At 42.7% G+C, this 20,276-nt stretch overlaps 1 protein-coding gene across 1 annotated transcript in view; it reads left to right on the forward strand.

Moving 5' to 3' along the window:
* camsap2b (calmodulin regulated spectrin-associated protein family, member 2b) overlaps positions 1-20,276 on the forward strand; it is a 40,390-nt gene that overhangs the window by 17,875 nt on the left and 2,239 nt on the right. The window contains 17 exon segments of the mRNA XM_038719263.1: positions 4,046-4,078; positions 5,318-5,459; positions 6,573-6,712; positions 8,238-8,328; positions 8,481-8,585; positions 9,312-9,381; positions 9,475-9,750; positions 10,014-10,740; positions 10,861-11,007; positions 11,104-11,335; positions 11,586-11,656; positions 11,658-11,770; positions 11,861-12,554; positions 18,013-18,149; positions 18,298-18,512; positions 18,592-18,691; positions 20,038-20,153. Coding sequence (XP_038575191.1) covers positions 4,046-4,078; positions 5,318-5,459; positions 6,573-6,712; positions 8,238-8,328; positions 8,481-8,585; positions 9,312-9,381; positions 9,475-9,750; positions 10,014-10,740; positions 10,861-11,007; positions 11,104-11,335; positions 11,586-11,656; positions 11,658-11,770; positions 11,861-12,554; positions 18,013-18,149; positions 18,298-18,512; positions 18,592-18,691; positions 20,038-20,153 — 3,409 coding nt within the window.

The raw sequence follows: 20,276 nt of genomic DNA on the forward strand, positions 1-20,276 counted from the left end.
TGTAGTCTAGGTACCATTATTTATTGGAACAACAGCATGTCAAATTGCTTTTTTTACAACACGGCTTGTGCATAAATTGAACAAAAGAGAGATACGGCGTATTAATTTGTGAGCTTTTAAGGTGTTGCTAGGTGTATTTTATTACTTTAGAGAAAGCCAGGCTAGTTGTTTCCCCCGCTAAGCTAAGCTAATCTGCTGGCTCCAGCACTGTACTTAATGCTCGGGTATGAAAGTGTCAATCGTCTCATCTAACTCTGCAAGAAAACAAACAAGTGTATTTCCTAAAATGCAAACTGTTTCTTTAAGAACAGCAAGGAAAACAGCAGCAAAACTTTTGTTGCTTTTGTTTTTAGTTGTATTGTCTGCTTGTATGTAAACATTAGATTTTCCTACTTTTACCCATAGGCATAGCACATGTCTGCATCCACGCAAGGCACATGGAGATGCACATGATATGTACACACACAGATACAGCACAGTACACAAAGGTCTGTAAATCAGAGGAACAGATAAGCTCAGTCTCAGACCAGCTGTGGAGAAATGTTTCCACAAAAGTTTCCACACTGCTGCTTGAGGAGACGAAGAAATGTGCAGGCGGAGGAAGAGAGAGAGAGAGAGTTAGAGAAAGAGAAGAGAAATGAAGAGGAATAATCAGAGAGAGGGGAATGGGAGAAATGACACCAGGGTGGAGAACATGGGGAGAGAACTTTGTCAGCTGTAGCAAAAGAGAGTCAGTGGCAGACAGAGACAGTGTTGTCACCCTGCAGGCCTCGTAGTTATGTAAGGTCCCTGTGACACAACGAGTCAGTCTGCTGGGACAAACACACAGCAGTCAGCTACCGTCCTCTTCCACTCACTTAACCATGAAGTGACAGCACAGTGCCGTATGAGGTCTCGACCCTTGCCTCAGGTCAGTGATCTAAAACAGTGATGAGGATAAAGGATAGGTAGAATAAAATTATAGTAACAGAATATACACAACTTACACAAAACAAACAAAATTTACAAATATATTCATACACACTACGATACTACTAGATAACTTTAATAAAATAATAGGCTTTAAGATATATCTCCAACTATATCTGTGCAAATGAGTCTAAAAATAGGATAGGTAAACTTCATGCAATTTGATACAGACTCAAAGAGATAAACATTGCTTCAAACTCTGATTTAACTGAATGTGCCATTGAGTAAACCTGTGCTAGCCTTTGTTTTGAGTCAACAAGACTAAGAGTTTACAGCCACGCTAGCTGCTTTGTGAGGTTATGCTTAGACACAGGGCTGCTTTGAGCTAAAAGCTAATGCTAGCATGGCGACATGTTCACAGTGACAATGCTAACATGCTGATGTTTAGCAATAATGTTTACCATGTGCACTATTTTGGTTGAGCATTTTAGCATGATAACATATTCCAAACTAGAATGGGCATTTCCTTAAGAAAATGCGTGTGAGAGCTGCCAGCTATTTTTTGCGATTGCTACCGCTGTCAGTGCAATGTCCGGCTCCATCAGCCAAGAGACTCAATGATGTGCTGCACACTTGTTCAGCAAACATATGTATTAAGTTTGGCCCCCTTTTCGTTAACATGCTGTGAGTAGGGTTTTGTCCATCAATCTCTGGATCTGGAGCAAGAGCAAAACCTCCACCACCGGACTACTCAGATACACTGTGAAGGGAAGGCTTTCAAGTTTCTTTGTCAATCATGTCTTATTCTCACAAAAAAATGGCTCCTAAGCACCAATAGAAGGCATGTTTTGCTTATAAACATATTTTCTGTGATGGCTACTGCGCTGTTGAAGAACAAAATAAATGAACATACATTTATCTGACACTTTTATCCAAATTACAATTGCTATACATGTCAGAGTTTGCACGCCTCTGGAGCAACGAGTGTTAAGTGTCTTGCTCAGGGACACAATGGTGGATGGGTCACAGTGCGGGATTGAACCCGGGTCTCTCACACAAAAGGCAGGCATCTTATCCATTGTGCCATCAGCTATTGAGTTATCAAGCTATTAAGTCAATTCTTTGGCTGTTCATTTATTTTATTCTTCAACAGCGGAGTAGCCATCACAGAGCAAAACATGCCTTCTATTGGTGCTTAGGAGCCATTTTTTTGTTAGAATAAGACATGATTGACAAAGAAACTTGAAAGCCTTCCCTTCATAGAAACACAGTCATTTAAAAATGCATAAAAATATTAATATAAAATCAACCATTACAGATATCAGCAACACAGGTAATAGCACCCATCTCATGATGTACAATTTGAAGTTGGAACCAAGTTTGTAGGACAAACGGTACAGAACTAGTTAGATGCCAAAAAAACGGCGGAATAAATAATAATAATAATAATAAAGAGTGAAGAGAACAAAAGCGTGAGATCTGCAGCTTGAATCTGAGAGGGACATGAATGTTTGTACCAAATTTCATGCAAATCCATCCAATGATTGTCGACCCATTTCACTCAAAACCACAAATGTCAACCTCATGGTGGTGCTATTGCCAGGGGATAGTTGGAAGGGGATAGGATTCATCCTCTGGGCACCATGAATGTCTGTACAACATTTCATGGCTATCCATCTGAAATATTTATATCTGGAACAAAGTGGTCAGACACACTTTGCCATCCATAAAGCCACAAGCATGGCTGAAAACACACACACAACGGCTTGTAAAATGGCTGTACAGTGTCACACGTTGTGTGTGCCTAATCAGTTTAGAAGGAGCTTTTATTTGCTGTGGGAGAATCTTGGCAAATTTTCTCCCTCTCATTGTCTGTTTTTGTGTTGGTATAGTGAGACTGCCTTACTGTGATTGCTCTGTAAACTGATAATACACATGGGGTATGTGACCTATCCCACACTGACTGACATATTCAGGCTTTGTGAAAGGCAACAAGTTACAACGAGAGAAGGGGTGTGTCTTTTAAAGAGTGTTAGGAATACTCTGCACACAGTCAGTGTCAGTTAGCTGCTTTCCTGCTCCATGCTCCATCACACAGCTCCCTCTCTGCATTATCAGCTTCAACAGAAGTCTATTCACTCAGTAGGACATACTCAGAGGAGATAATTTCACATGTACACACACATACACTCCTGTGCGAACACACACTCTAATGGATGAGCACAAGACACTTCTCAGTAAGTTCGGTCTATTCTGGGACGGTGTGAAAAATCTTAAACTGCTCTTGTGACTAAGTGTTCAGCATTTCTTTGTGTGGATACTCTTTGAATTTTTGTGCTTATTCATGTGACTTTGTGGAAAGTCAGGACAACGGACATGTTGCATTATTCTATGTGAATCAGGAGCTTTATAGCAGTTATAAAAAAGTTTGTATCTTTGATTACTTGTATCAAGGTGGTTAAGTTTTAGGTCCCATTTTTTATCTTGTCATTATTTTGCAACATATCTCAAAAACCTTTCAACAGATTTCACCCCAGCTGAAAAACATCAGAGACAATTGGATGGACTGCAATTAAATTTTGTACAGGTGTTCGTGTTCCCCAGAGGATGAATTCTTTGGTGACCCCATGACCTTTTTTCTAGCGCCACCATCAGGTCAAATTTGAAGTTGTCCTTTGTTGTTGTGCGTATGTTACCATGTTGATGTTCACTTTTATAGCCTCACAGACAGTGTAAAGCGTTATAAGGAGAGAATTTAACCAAATGTTATGTGATTTAGGTGAAACTGAGTCCATTTTTATTACTCCTTATATGACGATTTAAAGGCGATTAGTGAAATGTTCCTCTCTTCTGAGGACTTCTTCTGGTTGGATGATTGCAAAATAGATGTGTTTTAGAAAAGCACCGTTTTGTAGCAGACCATTTATAGGGCCTTGCTTGCAATGAAATGTTCAGTACTGTTATAATAAATTTTGAAAGATTTAGATGGTTGTGCAACCATGTTTTTTCTAGCGTTAAGAGAGGGCTTTGTTCACTAGACTCAGCTGTAGTAGCAAAACATTTTTGCTTTCTGTCTGGCCTAATTCCTGTCCCACTCTCTCCTGTTGTTGTTGTCCAAACGTCATCCACCATCAAGTCTCCTAGCAAATGGTACTGGAGATTAGTACCTGTAAGTCCATCCATTCTAAAGAACTCTTCTTCACCAACCACCACAATCTACCTCCTCAGTATCTAATCTCAAACCTGCAAGGATACACCCATTCACATTCTCCTCTCCAATTACCTTGTCATTGCATGTGGCTGGCCCTGAGCCCCATCATGCATTGGTTAGACACTTCCCACCCTATCCCACCCCAGCCCTTGTTTCTACTCCTAGGAGTCTGATTGAATGATATAGAAACCATTTTAAACATGCATCCCTCTCAGGGTTCTCTACCTGGAAGAGCGAGAACAGTCTGGTAGCATGGTCGTATAAAGAATTTGCCAGTTTGTGATTTGTAAGACTTTCCACTTAAAACAGATCAGAAACTAATGCCATTGCTTACCTTTGTAAGTTACCCATTACATTGTTAGCTACCCATTTGTTGTTTGATCTGGCATGTCTGTTGCACATTGAAAACAGTCGCAGGTTGCTTTTTTGTTCTACTGTATGCATGTTAATTGGCTGGTGTGGAAACTGTGCTCAATACGATGTACCATATTACCGGTTTATACAAACCAAATGGAACAAAGGACAGCATTTTATTCCTCAGAGCTCGATGCACAGACTGAGAGGCTGTCAGACAGATAGAGCTGCTGGGATTAAAGCTTCCATCATATCTCTTGTAAAATGCATACATGACACCACTCGTGTGCTGATGCCCTGAAGACTTACGTAGTAGTGTTGTCTCTGTGGCTTTTATAGGCCCAGAGGGAAATAAAGAAAACCTGCAGGCAGGACGGACACATTTAACACAGATTATTATTAAACTTTAAATCACATGGATTGTCTGCTACAGCACCACAGTTTAGACCCCGTTCACCCCCCTGATGCATAAAGCTGAAAACAATGAGTTTGCAACATGCAAACCTCCCCCCTCCTCATCTGCCTCCTCCTTCTACTAACTACTAACTAACCACTCCTCACAAGCGATCAAAGGCAACCAAATAATGTTTAAGTGTCATGATTGCATCTTTTCTATCAATTAAAATTTTTGATTATTATGTGCATGAACAATTTAATCTGCACTATCTGAGTCGAGCCTGAAGCCCACCGTATGCTTGAAATTCCTCAAATTAACACCTGGTTGTCTGCGAGTGTGGGTGTGATGGAGTTGTGCATCTGCACCAACAATCAGAGCGCCAACTGTACATATCCACCCCAGTGACACATATAGGTGATGTCTTTGTGCCGTTGCCATGGTTTCAGGCTCGCTACAGGAAGGAGCATGCTCAGCAGAGGAGCGCTCCATCGCTCCCCCTGGTGGAGAACCTGCTGAAGGACAACACAGACGGCTGTGCCCTGACCACCCTGCTGCACTTCTACTGCCCACAGGCCGTCAGACTGGAAGGTGGGACCAACCCCTCATTCTGTAACCACACCCACTTGATCTCACTGGCCACACCCTTTCCAAAAGCAAACAGGCTAAAGTCAGTTCAGTTGTGCAGTTTGAAATAGGAACGAAATGACACACAATGAGCTAACCACAATGATCAGTCAGCACAAAGGACACTCTTTTCTGCTCTCACTGCTCTAACTGCAACCACACATTTAAATAAGGGGCTTCAAACAAAGAACGTATTTATTAATAATTATTTTCTATTCACTGAGTAAATTCAATAAAAAAGTAAATAATTCTAGTGTAGTAGCCTTTAGCAGGAAATGTTCTAATTGTAATCTTAAAAAACAACATAATCAAAAGATTAAGACCAGTTTTGACTTTCTGAGGTTACATTTAATGATTTCCAGGATATTGACCCAAGAAAGACGCTGTGAGGCAGAGAGGATTCAGGACAGACATGGAGAATGAGAACGAGACAAAGAGAAACAAAGACTGGTTTCCTCTCAGCTTCCCTGCGCCCTCATTTCTAAAAATGCCCTGGGTTGGGTTGTGATTGGTCATGAGGGGTGTGTGACGGAGAACTGTTAGAGGAGTAGCTGGCTGCTATTTCAAAGATAAACAACACTCGTGCCGGCGCTCTGAGACTCTGAGGGATCGAATGTAGTTCACAGGGAGCTCATACACATGTGGACCAGATGTGGAAGCGAGTTAAACTTCATTTAGGTCTGCTTGCTGGTAGCTTGAGTACATTGAAGTACAGAATGATGTCATGTTTGGTTGTCTGTCCCTGATCTGTTCTCTTATTTTAGTCATTATACACATGCATGGGCCGTCCTTACAGTAACGTCAGGAGATAGAAATCCTGATGAGTCATCCAGAAGGAGTTGAAGACGGTTTGAAAACGTGTGTCATGAATTGTTTCAAGGATTTTGAATGATTCAAATCAGCGACTGCATATGGCACAAATACTAGTGGGAAAAGTGGGGTAATTTCCCTTCATCAGCTATTTTGTTAACATAAACTATGCCTTATCTTTTCCTTGTCTTCCTGCCTGGCCTTTTGCTATCACCCCTCCCTTGTGTGTGTGTTTGTGTGTGTCTGACCCCTCCCCTGGCTGAGCAGATATCTGCTTGAAGGAGACAATGTCTTTGGCCGACAGTCTGTACAACCTCCAGCTGGTGCAGGAGTTCTGCAGGAACAACCTCAACCATTGCTGCCACTTCAGCCTGGAGGACATGCTCTACGCACATGCATCAATAAAGGTAGGGAGGCTGGTATTCCAAAAATTAAAAGAGAACATGTATGTGGAGGATGTGGAAAGTGCTATTTATACAATGTGGATTAATGAAAGAAAGAGAAAAAGTGTTTTGGGGAATAAGGAGGGTTAGGGCGGGCAATGAGAAATGGCAAAAATGAGTCATGCAAGGAAAAGTTTAATAGTGAATGTGTGTGAGCTGGCTTGGTTCTCACAGGGGTTATTATTGTGTGTGTGCGCGTGTGTGTGTGCGTTAACAGTAAAGATCATTTAGATCACACATAAAGATCATTTGCTACAGTGAGTACTGCTTTGGTGCCATATTTAATGAATATGTGTGTGTGTTTGTTCGTGCTTTTCTAGTACAGACGTTGCAGGCTAACCCCCCCCCCAACCACCACACACACAGAGGACACTGTTCTCACCCGTCTCTGCCTGCCTCTCTTGTTCTGTCCCCTCTCTTTTTATCAAAAAACAAAATCTGTGAACTTCAGAGATAGCACAACTGCTGATTCACTCAGTCCTCAGGCTTACATCTTCCCATTTCACCCACATTTGTTTCTGATTAATAAAAGAAACTTACTGTACAACTTTATGAGCATCTCTGTGCCATCCAGACATTAGTAGCAGCAGAGCCAGTGTGGGTAAATAGTATGCGGGGTGCGTGGGTAGAAACATTCGGATTCAAGGCATGGTCCAAGCTGACCAGGGCTTTCCATTCTTTAAAACAACAGAGCAGTCTTCACACTTGTGCCCTCTTTGCTCTGTATTTCTCCTTTTTTTTCTTCCCTTTTTCTCATTCACTACATTGTTGACAGTGAGTGTGTATTAACTGTATGGTGTTACAATTGTACAAGTAGGCAAAGGAGGGGAGGAGAGGGAGAAAAATGCTTGTGAAGAGCAATTATAGTGACTGGCACACTGCCTTTTTACCACAGAGTCACTGCATGTAAAATGAAGATCCAGAAAATAGGAACTTACATCCCAGTTTTTGTTTGGTTTTATCTTTCTATCCCTGCTGGAAAATAAATAAACTAGGCCGTGTGTGTTAAGCAAAAGGTTTCCTACAGATGAAATCATCTGTATAGGCCTCCAGAGACTTTCTGTTTATAACATGAATGCATTTATCATTGATTTGGGTTACTCACTCACTGCCTTCTGCATCCATCTGTGCACATGTGACATATTTAAACTAAACTCCAGATGGTGTTTTGGCAGTTTTCTAGAGGCGTATGGGATTGACATTAAACCACTCAGACAATGAAACGTGTCCCTATCAAGTGCACACATGCACACACACCTGAGCCTGTTACCTAGCAACAGTTGGCTGGCTTTGACCTTATTGATCTGTCAACATGCTGTTTAATATTGCTATTGTATCTCATGTAACATCTTTAGAGAGACTCTGGAGAAGGGGCCATGACTGCAAAGAAACAAATATTGTGCTAATGACATTAATAACTAACACGTATATCATTGCAACATTAACCTAATGTCTGTGTATGTGTCTTTATGTGTGTGTGGTCTTGCAGAGTAACTACCTGGTGTTTATGGCTGAGCTTTTCTGGTGGTTTGAAGTGGTTAAACCCTCATTTGTACAGCCTAGAGTCTTCAACCCAAACGGTACAGTACAGCTTCACAGTAATATCAGCATGTTATTGTTAATTGTGACAATGATGACAATGTTTCCATCTTACGCATACTAATTGTTAACTCTAGTACTTACATCAAGGTTGCACATGGATATTGAGTGTTTGTCACGTTTCCCTCTGCAGCCTGCCAGCCTGTATCATCCTGTAGAAATATGGCTCCTGTGTCCAGTCCAGTCAAACAGACCTATGCAGACAGACCTAACAGCCCAGAGAACATCCCAGCCGAGGGTAAAAAATTTGTTATCAATGGCTGACTACTAAGTGAAGTGGTAGTCCAAGTGAATATACAGTATGTACAGCATGTGTTTGGCAAGCTTAAAGCAGAGTTTTAATAAAAATCACATATGTCACTTACAGCACTAATTAGATGCTTATCTTTAGTGATCATGTGGGCAGAGATGTCACAATGCTAGTTTGGACAGGATCATGTAAATATAGCAGGAGCCTTGGTATCACTATTCTTTTTAACTTTAGCTTTCACAGGACAAATTTGTCTTCTACTTTCTTGAATTTGCCCATACTTCTGTGGTGCTTTTAAAAGAAAACATGACATAATCACAACAATTAGCAGTTACCTGGGGCATGAATACAGAACAGTGCAAGAATGTGTAGACACATTTTGTTTTGAAACTACAGGCCCTCTAGTGGCTGATTTACAGCAATGCAGTAGATCGTATGCTGTACTATTGTGTATATATGAATGTATATATATGTATAATTTTAACTTGGAATAAGTAGCCAGGAGGTGAGGTGTGGAGCAGACAGTTTAGATCTCCAGACTAGCTTGGAAAATCTGGGCCAGGTAATTTTACTCATAAGTTAAACTGTGTAAGTATGCCTCTGTCTTACTGAAACTGAAGAACTCCACTGCAACATTTGTTGTTGACTGGTGAAAGAAGGGATTTGACACATACAATTAGAAACTCAAACAAACTTCACCTTTTTCTGTAACAGGTGTAATGGAGAGATCTACCTCCATGTCCTACGTGGATGGCTGCGTGGGGACATGGCCCAAAGAAAAACGGTTAGTACTTCAGTAGTACTGCTCCACAGCTGCCCTACCAGAGCAGATGACCTACAAATGCGAATTAAACTAACAATTTTCTTCCTCCCTCAGCACCTCCTCTCGGGGAATCTCCTTTGAGATTCCTTTGGATGGAGAACCGACTATGCCGCTCTGTGATGCTCCGTCCCTCCGCAGTATGACCCGCTCAGCCAGCAGTGATGGTCTTGGGTTCAAAGTTCACTTTGCATCTCGAGGGGGCATAAAGCGCCACCTCTCCCTCATGCCTGTCAGTGTAAACGGCCAGGGCAGGCACATACCAGAGGAGGATGAGGACTTCCACAAAACCCTGGGGCGGAACAACACATTTTCAGTCAAGAGCCAAAGCAGGTACAGCAGAGGGATGTGTTCGTTTATGATGTTTAAATAATAGTCCCCTTTGAGACACCTCATATTTTGCATAGTGGTTGAACGATGATGTTTGCTTTGTTCAGATTAATTTATCTGCTGTTTAATGAATCAAGCTAAGGAAAGCTAATCTGTTAAAAATATGCAGCATGAAGAGATAGAAGTAGTATATCCATCAGTTTATCTGACTCTGGGTTAGATGATTTTAAACAACCATCAGTTAATTTACACAAACCTGTTTGTAGGTACTCTAATGGAGTCCTCCCTGACAGCAGCCAACGCTCCAACAATCACAATGGCAACCGCAGTTGCCACAATAGCCCATCAACTCCTCCGAGCATTGAAGAGGCCTTGAAGATTATCCACGACACTGAAAGGCCCCACGCCAGCCTGGGCGTGGAGGATGGAGACAATGGCTTCTTTCTCCACGGCGCGGAACCATCCGACCCTCCAGGGGCCCAAGGTCAAGGAGACGACCCGGGTTCAGCTAAGGCTCGACTGAATGACCACGACCCCAACTCTGTGTCCACTGATGAAGTGGACACAGGCATCCACGTGAGGACAGAGGACATCCAGAGCTTGGATGAGGACTCTTCCTCTCTGAGAGACTATTCAGATATAGACCCAGACTGTGAGGCCATGATCCGGTCGTGCCCTCTATCTGACCAGCCACAGAGGGAGAGAAGCAGGGAAGGAGGACAGATGGGGGTCGGTGAGGCTAACTCCGAGGGTGAGAGGGGAGATGGAGGTGACACGAGCAGCCCCTGTCCCAGTTCAGCACCCACACTCCCCAGGTCCCACACAGCCAGCCCCGCCTCATCCTCTGGAGGATCTGGAGGCATGGTCCGGATGACGAGCTTTGCAGAGCAGAAGTTCAGGAAGCTGGAGGGACGGAGTAGTGGAGGAACCACACCAGAGAGTTCAGATCTCAATGTGCCGTATACACACCAGGCAAAAACAATTTCTTCTCAGGTGTGTCACTATTTCCCTCCCTTTTAGTTTACACTCAAGTTTTGTTGTAGAGAAATGCAATTTGGAGTGACGTGGGTTGTCATAGAATTCATGTGAATCATCTTTTCACTTTTTTTCTAGATCTCTACACCTCCTTTGCCAATCACATCTCCCTCTCCAGTAACGCCTTCCCCCAGAGACCCCTCCCACCTGATAGCATCAGAGATGATTCACCTGAGGATGAAGCTGGAAGAGAAACGGAGAGCCATTGAAGCCCAGAAGAAGAAGGTAAACACATATTGACAAAGAAAGATTGCCAGTAGTGTAGCTTATGTTGTTCGACATAAAATGTTCACACTGTGTCGCTCTCTTCACATTTTCCAGGTGGAAGCAGCTTTCACCCGCCATCGTCAGAAGATGGGCAGAACAGCATTTCTGAATGTAGTGAGAAGAAAAGGAGTCACTTCCCCCCTCAGCCCCAGCTCGGGGGGAGCAGAAACACCTTCTCCAGAGCCTCTCACATCCTCCAAGGGAACCAGCGAGGGCAGCATGGAGTGGGCGGAGAGATGCAAGCCAGATGGAGCAGCTCCTAAATCTCCCTGTGTGGACGGTGGAGGTGAGTGACGACAGTAGGGACGCAACTGAAATTCTCCCACCTTTAGTTCGGTTCACTGGGTTAAAGAGGGAAAGGAAAAAAGATACTTTACAGATTTTTTATTTTATTTTTTAAGATCGTTTCATTGACCGTTCACAGACAGAAGATAAAATCCTGTGGAAATGGAATATTCCATAAAATGGAATAGAAGAGAGACAAGCCCAGAATGATGATTCTGTTTCTTCCTCTGTTATTGTTTACTATGATACAGGTGTGACTCCAGGAGAAATCGACCTTGCAGATTACACACGCTCCATTGAGAGGCTGAACACGTCGCTAGGCCTTCCTGCAGACCGAGATGCAGCGTTTGGCCCAGCAGCAGGAGAAGATCATGTCCATGAGAGAGCAGCAGCAACAAGCCTGGGTCATTCCTCCTCCTGCTCCATCTCCACACAGGTATCAATTAATGATATATATTACAAAAATTATTTTACCACCATCCTGCGATCACTTAAATGGCCTTGTGTGTTTTTTTCTTCCCACCAGGCAGCTCCGTGAGTTGCGTAGCAGCAGCGTCACAGGCCGCGGATCAGGCCGAGGCTCAGTTGGGTCCCTGTCTCCCATCCTCTCTTCTTCCGGCTCTCCCCATGCTCCCAATCGTTCCCCTTCTGGCATTAAGCGGCGACCAGCCTCCTTCCATGCAAGGACACCCCGGACTCCACGACCAAATGATCTGAAGGTCACGCCTTTTAGTCGAATGCTCAACACCCCCACCTCAGTGGACAGCCTACCCAGACTGAGGCGTTTCACCCCTAGCCACACCCAGCTCAGCGCGTTTGACTACATGGGCCATGATGAGGGGCCATGTGAAAGGAAGAATCGTGAGGCCAGTGACAACAAAGAAAACACAAAGTACAAAGAAGAGACAGTGGAAAAGAAGAGTGCTGGCACTCCTCAGCCTTCTACTAACGAAGCAGCCAAAGAGAAGGAAGACGAGACACGGGAGGAAATAAAACAGTCAGAGCAAGCTCAGTCGAAGAGTGTCGTTAAACAAACCTCAGAGGTGTTGTGTCAACCGGTGTCTGAGATCCGGGTCAAGGGAGACCCTCAGGACAGAAGAGACCTGGTGGAGGTGCCTCTATCTGGGCTGAAACCTCCAGGAGGATCACCCCTTGGTCAGGAGATGACAGGGGAGGGAGAGCCAGGAGACCAAAAGATGTGCTGTGGATTCTTCTTCAAGGTGAGATGGAGCTACAGAATTATAGATGGGATAATATTTATGGACATTTTTAGGATAATAAATGTAATGATTTCTCTAAAATATTATCTATAACATGAATTTAATTTAATTTAATTCAATTTTATTTATATAGCACCAAATCACAACAACAGTTATCTCACAGCGCTTTTCATAAAAGAGCAGGTCTAGACCGTACTCTATGATGCTAATTACAGAAGCCCAACAGTTCCCACCAAGAGCAAGCACTAGGCGACAGAGGCAAGGAAAAAGAGAGAGAGAGAGCCTACACAATATACACACAGAGGTACAGACAGTAAAGGTGATGTTGCTATAGACTAAATGAAAAATGGTACAGATATTTATAGTAGTGTTAATGGTAACAGTCGTAATGTTAATGATTATAATAACAATAGGACTAGTAACAATAGTCGTTGCAGCAGAGGGTGTCGAGCAGGAACACGGGGGCAGCAGGTGACCCGCAGCCACAGATCCAGACTCCACAGCTCCAGAGCCAGAAAACCTGCAGGAAGTGATAGGAGGAGAGAGGAGAGGGACGACAAAGCACAAGACTACCAGAAAGGGGAGAAGTTGTGTTAGTAACATGCAATAATGGGATGAGGTTGCATACAGAGGGAGAGAAAGTAGAGGAGAAAGGAGCTCAGTGCATCATAGGAAATCCCCCGGCAGTCTAGGCCTATAGCAGCATAACTAAGGCATGGTTCAGGACTCACCTGAGCCAGCCCTAACTATAAGCTTTATCAAAGAGGAAAGTCTTAAGCCTACTCTTAAATGTGGAGATGGTGTCTGCCTCCTGAACCCAAACTGGAACCTGGTTCCACAGGAGAGGAGCTTGATAGCTGAACGCTCTGGCTCCCATTCTACTTTTGGAGACTCTAGGAACCACAAGTAACCCTGCATTCTGGGAGCGCAGTGCTCTGGTGGGGTAGTAAGGTACTATGAGTTCTTTAAGATAAGATGGTGCCTGACCATTAAGAGCTTTGTAGGTAAGAAGAATGATTTTAAATTCTATTCTGGATTTTACTGGAAGCCAATGCAAAGAAGCTAAAACAGGAGAAATGTGATCTCTTTTCCTGGTTCCTGTCAGAACACGTGCTGCAGCATTCTGGATCAGCTGAAGAGTCTTAATGGACTTTTTCGAGCAGCCTGATAATAAGGAATTGCAGTAATCCAGCCTAGAAGTAACAAATGCATGGACTAGTTTTTCTGCATTATTTTTAGACAGGATGATCCTGATTTTCGTAATATTACGTAGGTGGAAAAAGGCGGTCCTTGAAATTTGCTTAATGTGAGACTTAAACGACATGTCCTGATCAAAGATAACTCCAAGATTCCTCACAGTGGTGCTGGAGGCCAGGGCGATGCCATCCAGGGAAACTATATCTTTAGATAATGCGTCACGGAGGTGCTTGGGCCCCAGAGCAATAACTTCAGTTTTCATCCAGGTTTTAACATCCTGAAGGCACATTTGAAGTTTAGCTAACTGATGAGTTTCATCTGGCTTGATCGATAGATATAACTGAGTATCATCTGCATAACAATGAAAGCTTATGGAATGTTTCCTGATAATATTGCCTAAAGGAAGCATATATAAAGTGAAGAGGATTGGTCCAGGACAGATCCTTGAGGAACTCCATGAGTAACTTTGGCGTGCATGGAGGACTCATCGTTAACATGTACAAACTGAAATCGATCTGATAAATAGGACTTAAACCAGCTTAGAGCGGTTCCTTTAATGCCAATGAAATGTTCCAGTCTCTGCAATAGGATCTGATGGTCAATGGTATCAAATGCAGCACTAAGATCTAATAAAACCAGTACAGAGACAAGTCCTTTGTCTGATGCAATAAGGAGGTCGTTAGTAATTTTCACCAGTGCTGTCTCTGTGCTATGATGAGCTCTAAATCCTGACTGAAAATCCTCAAATAAACTATTGCTCTGTAGAAAGTCACACAGCTGTTTAGCAACTGCTTTCTCCAGAACCTTAGAGAGAAATGGAAGGTTAGATATAGGTCTATAGTTGGCTAAAACATCCGGATCAAGTTTGGGCTTTTTCAGAAGAGGTTTAATTACAGCTACTTTAAAGTACTGTGGTACATAGCCTGTTGATAAGATAGATTGATCATATCTAGTATAGAGGTGCTGACTAAGGGTAAAACATCTTTAAGCAACCTAGTCGGGATGGGGTCTAAGAGGCAGGTTGATGGTTTAGATGAAGAAATTATTGAAGTTAGTTGGTAAAGATTGAGTGAAGCAAAACAGTCTAAACATGTATCTGGTTCTACAGCTGTTTCTAAGGTTCCTGAGTTAAGAGATAAGTCGGTGCCAGTTGAGGGCAGGTCTTGGTGAATTTTGTTTCTATAGCTAGAATTTTATCATTAAAGAAGCTCATGAAGTCGTAACTACTGAGAGCTATGGGAATACTTGGCTCAATAGAGCTGTGACTCTCTGTCAGCCTGGCTACAGTGCTGAAAAGAAACTTGGGGTTGTTCCTATTTTCCTCTATTAATGACGAGTAGTACGCTGCTCTAGCATTACGGAGGGCCTTCCTATAAGTTTTAAGACTATCTTGCCAAATTAAACGAGAATTTTCCACTTTGGTGGAACGCCAGTTCCTCTCAAGTTTCCGCGATATTTGCTTTAATTTGCGAGTTTCAGTATTATACCATGGAGCTAACCGTCTTTGTTTTAGTATTTTCTTTTTTAGAGGGGCTACAGAGTCCAGTGTCATTCGCAGCGAGCCTGCAGCACTATCAACAAGGTGATCAATTTGGGAGGGACTGAAATTAGCATAGGAGTCCTCCGTTACTTTGTGACTAGATAATGTATTTAGAGCTGATGGAATCGCATCCTTAAATTTAGCTACAGCACTATCAGACAGACATCTTGTATAGAAATTTTTGCCCAATGGCGTGTAGTTCAGCAATACAAACTCAAAAGTTATCAAACAGTGGTCGGATAAAGAGGGATTCTGTGGGAACACCACTAAATGTTCAATTTCAATACCATACACCAAAACAAGGTCGAGGGTGTGGTTAAAACAGTGAGTCGGTTCATGAACACTCTGAGAGAAGCCAATGGAATCTAACAGAGAGATAAACGCAGTACTGAAGCTGTCATTCTCATCGTCCACATGTATATTAAAATCCCCTACAATAATAACTTTGTCCGTTTTAAGGACTAAAGTTGACAAAAACTCTGCAAATTCAGATAAGAATTCAGAATACGGGCCAGGTGCTCGGTACACTATAACGAAGAGAATTGGTTGCAGTGATTTCCAACTTGGGTGCGAAAGACTAAGAACAAGACTTTCAAATGAGTTATAATTTAGTTTAGGTTTAGAGCTGATTAGTAGGCTAGAGTCGAAGATAGCTGCAACTCCACCTCCTCGGCCTGTGCCTCGAGGAATGTGAGTATTAATATGACTGGGAGGGGTGGATTCATTTAGGCTAACATATTCTCCATCACCCAGCCAGGTTTCAGTAAGACAAAATAAATCAATATCATAATCTGATATTAGTTCATTTACTAGTACACCTTTAGAAGAGAGAGATCTGATGTTTAAGAGTCCACATTTAACGCTCCTATTCGTTTGCACTATTGCTCTTGTGGTTTTAATTTTTATGAGGTTTTTATGCACAGCTCCTCTTCTGTTTACCTTTTTAAATAATTTCGATGGTCGGGGGGCAGACACCGTCACTATAGGATTTTCACTAAGTAACTCCTGAAATGGAGGAGCAGAGAAGTGTGTTAGACTGCGACTCTGCATAGGGTTTTAGGTGGGTAACTGCTGAAAAAGAAGGGCAGAGAAGTGTGTTAAACTGCGACTCTGCTTCCTGGTCTCAACTCTGGGTTGTCATGGATTTGGTCCACTAATAAACTTGGCCAGATTTCTAGAAATGAGAGCTGCTCCTTCCCAAGTGGGATGGATGCCGTCTCTCCGGATCAGACCAGGTCTTCCCCAGAAAGTCTGCCAATGATCAACAAAGCCCACATCGTTTGCTGGACACCACCTCGACAACCAGCGGCGGAATGACGACATGCGGCTATACATGTCATCACTGGTCAGATTTGGCAGGGGTCCAGAGAAAACTACGGTGTCCGACATTGTTTTTGCATATGTACACACCGACTCAACATTAATCTTAGTGACCTCCGATTGGCGTAACCGGGAGTCATTACCGCCGACGTGAATAACAATCTTACTGTATTTACGTTTATCCTTAGCCAGCAGTTTCAAATAAGACTCAATGTCGCCCGCTCTGGCCCCAGGGATGCACTTAACTATGCATCTATTCTGTACTAAAGCTGGACAAACACACCTGTAGGTAGGGGCAGAATAGGTTTAGCCATAAACTTTATCCATAAAGAAAACAACATGAATTTGGGGTGCTTTCTGTTGCCATATTTTATTACCTAGTAGTGACTTTGTTTTCTGAGACCTTTTTGCCAGAAAGCAAATAAGCGTATTTTTCAAAATATAACATTTGCTCTAAACATTGCCCAAAATGCCAGACTTTATACACACAAAAGACGTAAGGCTCTCCTGCTATTTTGACTGTGAACCATATTGTTTTTGACTGATATATTGGCTTGATGAGTTTTTATTTTCTTCCTGTCAAAAGTCTCTCTGTTGTAGCTAATGTGCTAGAATGAGTCTTGCTAGCCTTGCGAGCATCAGAACACCCTCGTTGCTATATTGTTTCCAAATGAATTAAACTTTTTTCACAGCAGACATTAACATTATTAAAGGCTTTGTAACTCCAAATGCTGCAATGCAATATAGCAATTAAAAATGTCATTAGTTGGTACTGACAGGTCAAACGTCTGCTGTGAAAAAGGGCTTCAGTTTCAGTTTAACTCTGCATTTCTGCCCCCACTTTTGAATCCACTGCAGTAAAACTATAATACCAACTAATAAACACAGTTAATTAATGTCTCATTAATAATATAATCTATAAAACCTTAAGGTGCTATATGCACGTAGCAACGACTGGAAGAATCTCATGCTGTGAGAGCCTGGCACAACATGTGCAGTGTTGTGCCTGTTGAGCTGTGAGCTGATCAAAGACAATACATGAATGAATCTAGGCCAAAATCAACAGCCAGAACACGGACACACGGTAGACCATTGGAGCATAGCAATATAAGAGCTTTGTTGACAGAAGGTAATTACGCTAATGCCACTTTAAATACCAATACCACCATAATTATTAAGAATAAGTATCTTCCCTTTCAAACATTGGAGTTTTGAGGGAAGCGATGACAAAACAATTACACACTAGGGCATTATTTGTTATAATAACTTAATGATGTAGTAATTCAATTCAAGTAAACCTTAATTGAAAAATCTGCCAGCAAGTCATGAGATGCAGTCTAAATATTTATACATGTAATCTGACGTATGCATATTGTGTGTTTCCCACCCATCAAACACCAGGATGATATGAAAGGGGAAGAGGACATGGCAGCAAAGAAAGCAGCTCTGCTGGAGAAGAGGCTGAGGAGGGAGAAGGAGGCTCAGGAGAAAAAACAACAGCAGGACCTGGACCAGGAGCAGAAGAAGGAAGCTGAACGGTTTGTGTGACTTTCTTACGTTCTGTTTATTTACTGTACCACCTATATATCACCGTTCCCAGGTTTATGGCGTCAATAAATGCATTGTGTCTTTTAAACTTGAGTGTGCAGCCGTGCAATAAATCTTTATCTTGGTCTCCTCCTGTAGGTTGAAAGCCGAGGAGGAGCTGCAGAAGAAGGATGACGAGAAGGAAAGGAGGGAATACATCAGGAATGAATACATGAGGAAGAAGCAGCTCAAGCTGATGGTGGAAATGGACGACGTCATCAAGCCCCGATCTGGAAGTCTCAAGAAAAAGCCACGGCCCAAGTCCATCCACAGGGACGTCATGGAGTCGTCCACTCCGCCTGTGAGAGCATCGGGTGAGCAACACGAAAATCATGTGCACAAACACACTCTACGGCTGTGTGGCGGCCGCTGATCCATGTTGTTGTGTTGCAGGGGTGCGTCCTCGAGGCTTCTCCGTATCGAGTGTTTCTTTGGCGTCTCTCAATCTGGCTGACAACGACAGAGACCAGCCAAATAACAGGAAGAACAACAGGTAAGACCCGCTCACTGCCACTCTCTTGCCTTGCCCTTGATTTACAAATCACAGATGTAAACAAATATTCTACCTGCAGCTGTCTTTGTCAATAAAACCCTGCTAGCCTAATGTTTACCTTTTATATATATAAATAAATAATAAAGTTACTTCTTAAAGTTGGCAGACAGCTTATACAGTAGTACTACCAGCTGACTTCATTCTTTATGTCCATCTCATTTTCCTGCATCTTTTCTTCAGTCCTTTGTATTTCATATTTTATTCTTTAAATATGAATCTCAGACTTGTTATGTGTGTTTATAAAATCTACTTAACTACTGCAAGTCTTTCAGAATGACTTGTTTTATTTTTTTGTCACCTTTTCAAATATTGCAGTTGGTTTGTGCAGCTGACCCTTCATTTATTGATTACCACCATTGTGTTGTGCACTCCCACAGTTACACTTTCATAATATCCCAACTCACACTCACCCCATATTTTGAGTCACACCCAGATATTATATACTGTGCTGTAAATTTTTCGATGGGGTGTTTTGACATTTATGAGGCTTACACTCTGCATCTTGATTCTCTCGTATCCCCCTCTCCTTTCTCTCTATTTTGCCTGCGTCCCCCTCAGAGGCAATAAAGTCGCTTCTTCTCATATCCCGTTCTATCTAAGCTCTCCCAAAGAAAGAAAGGGAAGGTTAGTAATGCTCTGAATAGTGGTGCTTCAACAGATGTGGCTCCATGTAGAAATAGCTCCATGTAACTGCATTTCATTACACGTCCTTTCAACACAGACAGTAGACAGATGTGTCAACAGTGAAATAGTTGAACATATTCCATTACTGCAGTTCTTGCTTCTGCTTTAAGGTACATGGGACCCAAGATGTTTCCGCCTTAGTTCTCCCGCTCTTTATCCTCTCTCTGTCTTTTGCAGTATTGCTCTCAGGCTGTTGTTTGCTCTCTTCTCTTGTGCTGCTCTGCGCTTCACCGCTGTGTTTGCTGTTTCCTCCACAAGTGCTTGAGCTCATCTCCCACAGTAGCCATAAAGACAGCACTGAGACGTTGCTTCGCTTGGCTGAACATGCCTTTCTGTCCCACGCTGCACAGCTTCGTATCATGTACAGTATGATGCGAGACAACAGGCAGGGTTTGGAGTATTGAGTCATAGCGTCTGACCTTGCTTTACCTCATGAGTGTGTGTGTGTGTGTGTGTGTGTGTGTGTGTGTGTGTGTGTGTGCGCGCGTGTCTGACGTACAATCTGTTGTGTGTGTACTTTCATACCTCGTACATGTGTATATCGTTGTGGGGTTTTGTCACGTCTGCGTGTCATTTGTTGGTTTGTATGTGATCGTCTCCAGGCCAGACTCTGCAGAAGGTTTTTCTTCTTGTCCTTCGACCGGCAGTCGTAATGGGGAGAAGGATTGGGAAAATGATTCGACCACCTCATCCACTCCCTCCAACGCTGAGTACACAGGTATAAGCCATACCTGTACTGTTGCCACAGTTCATCAACATTTACTATTTACATCATTTACATCAACATAACTACTGTAAATAACATGTATTGTTTTTGCAATTTCATGCCTTTGCCTTCTGC

This window comes from Micropterus salmoides, unplaced genomic scaffold, assembly GCF_014851395.1.
Source record: "Micropterus salmoides isolate LMB-PRFRI ecotype aquatic unplaced genomic scaffold, ASM1485139v1 Ms_hic_scaffold_14, whole genome shotgun sequence".
In the NCBI taxonomy this organism is placed as follows: Eukaryota; Metazoa; Chordata; class Actinopteri; order Centrarchiformes; family Centrarchidae; genus Micropterus; species Micropterus salmoides.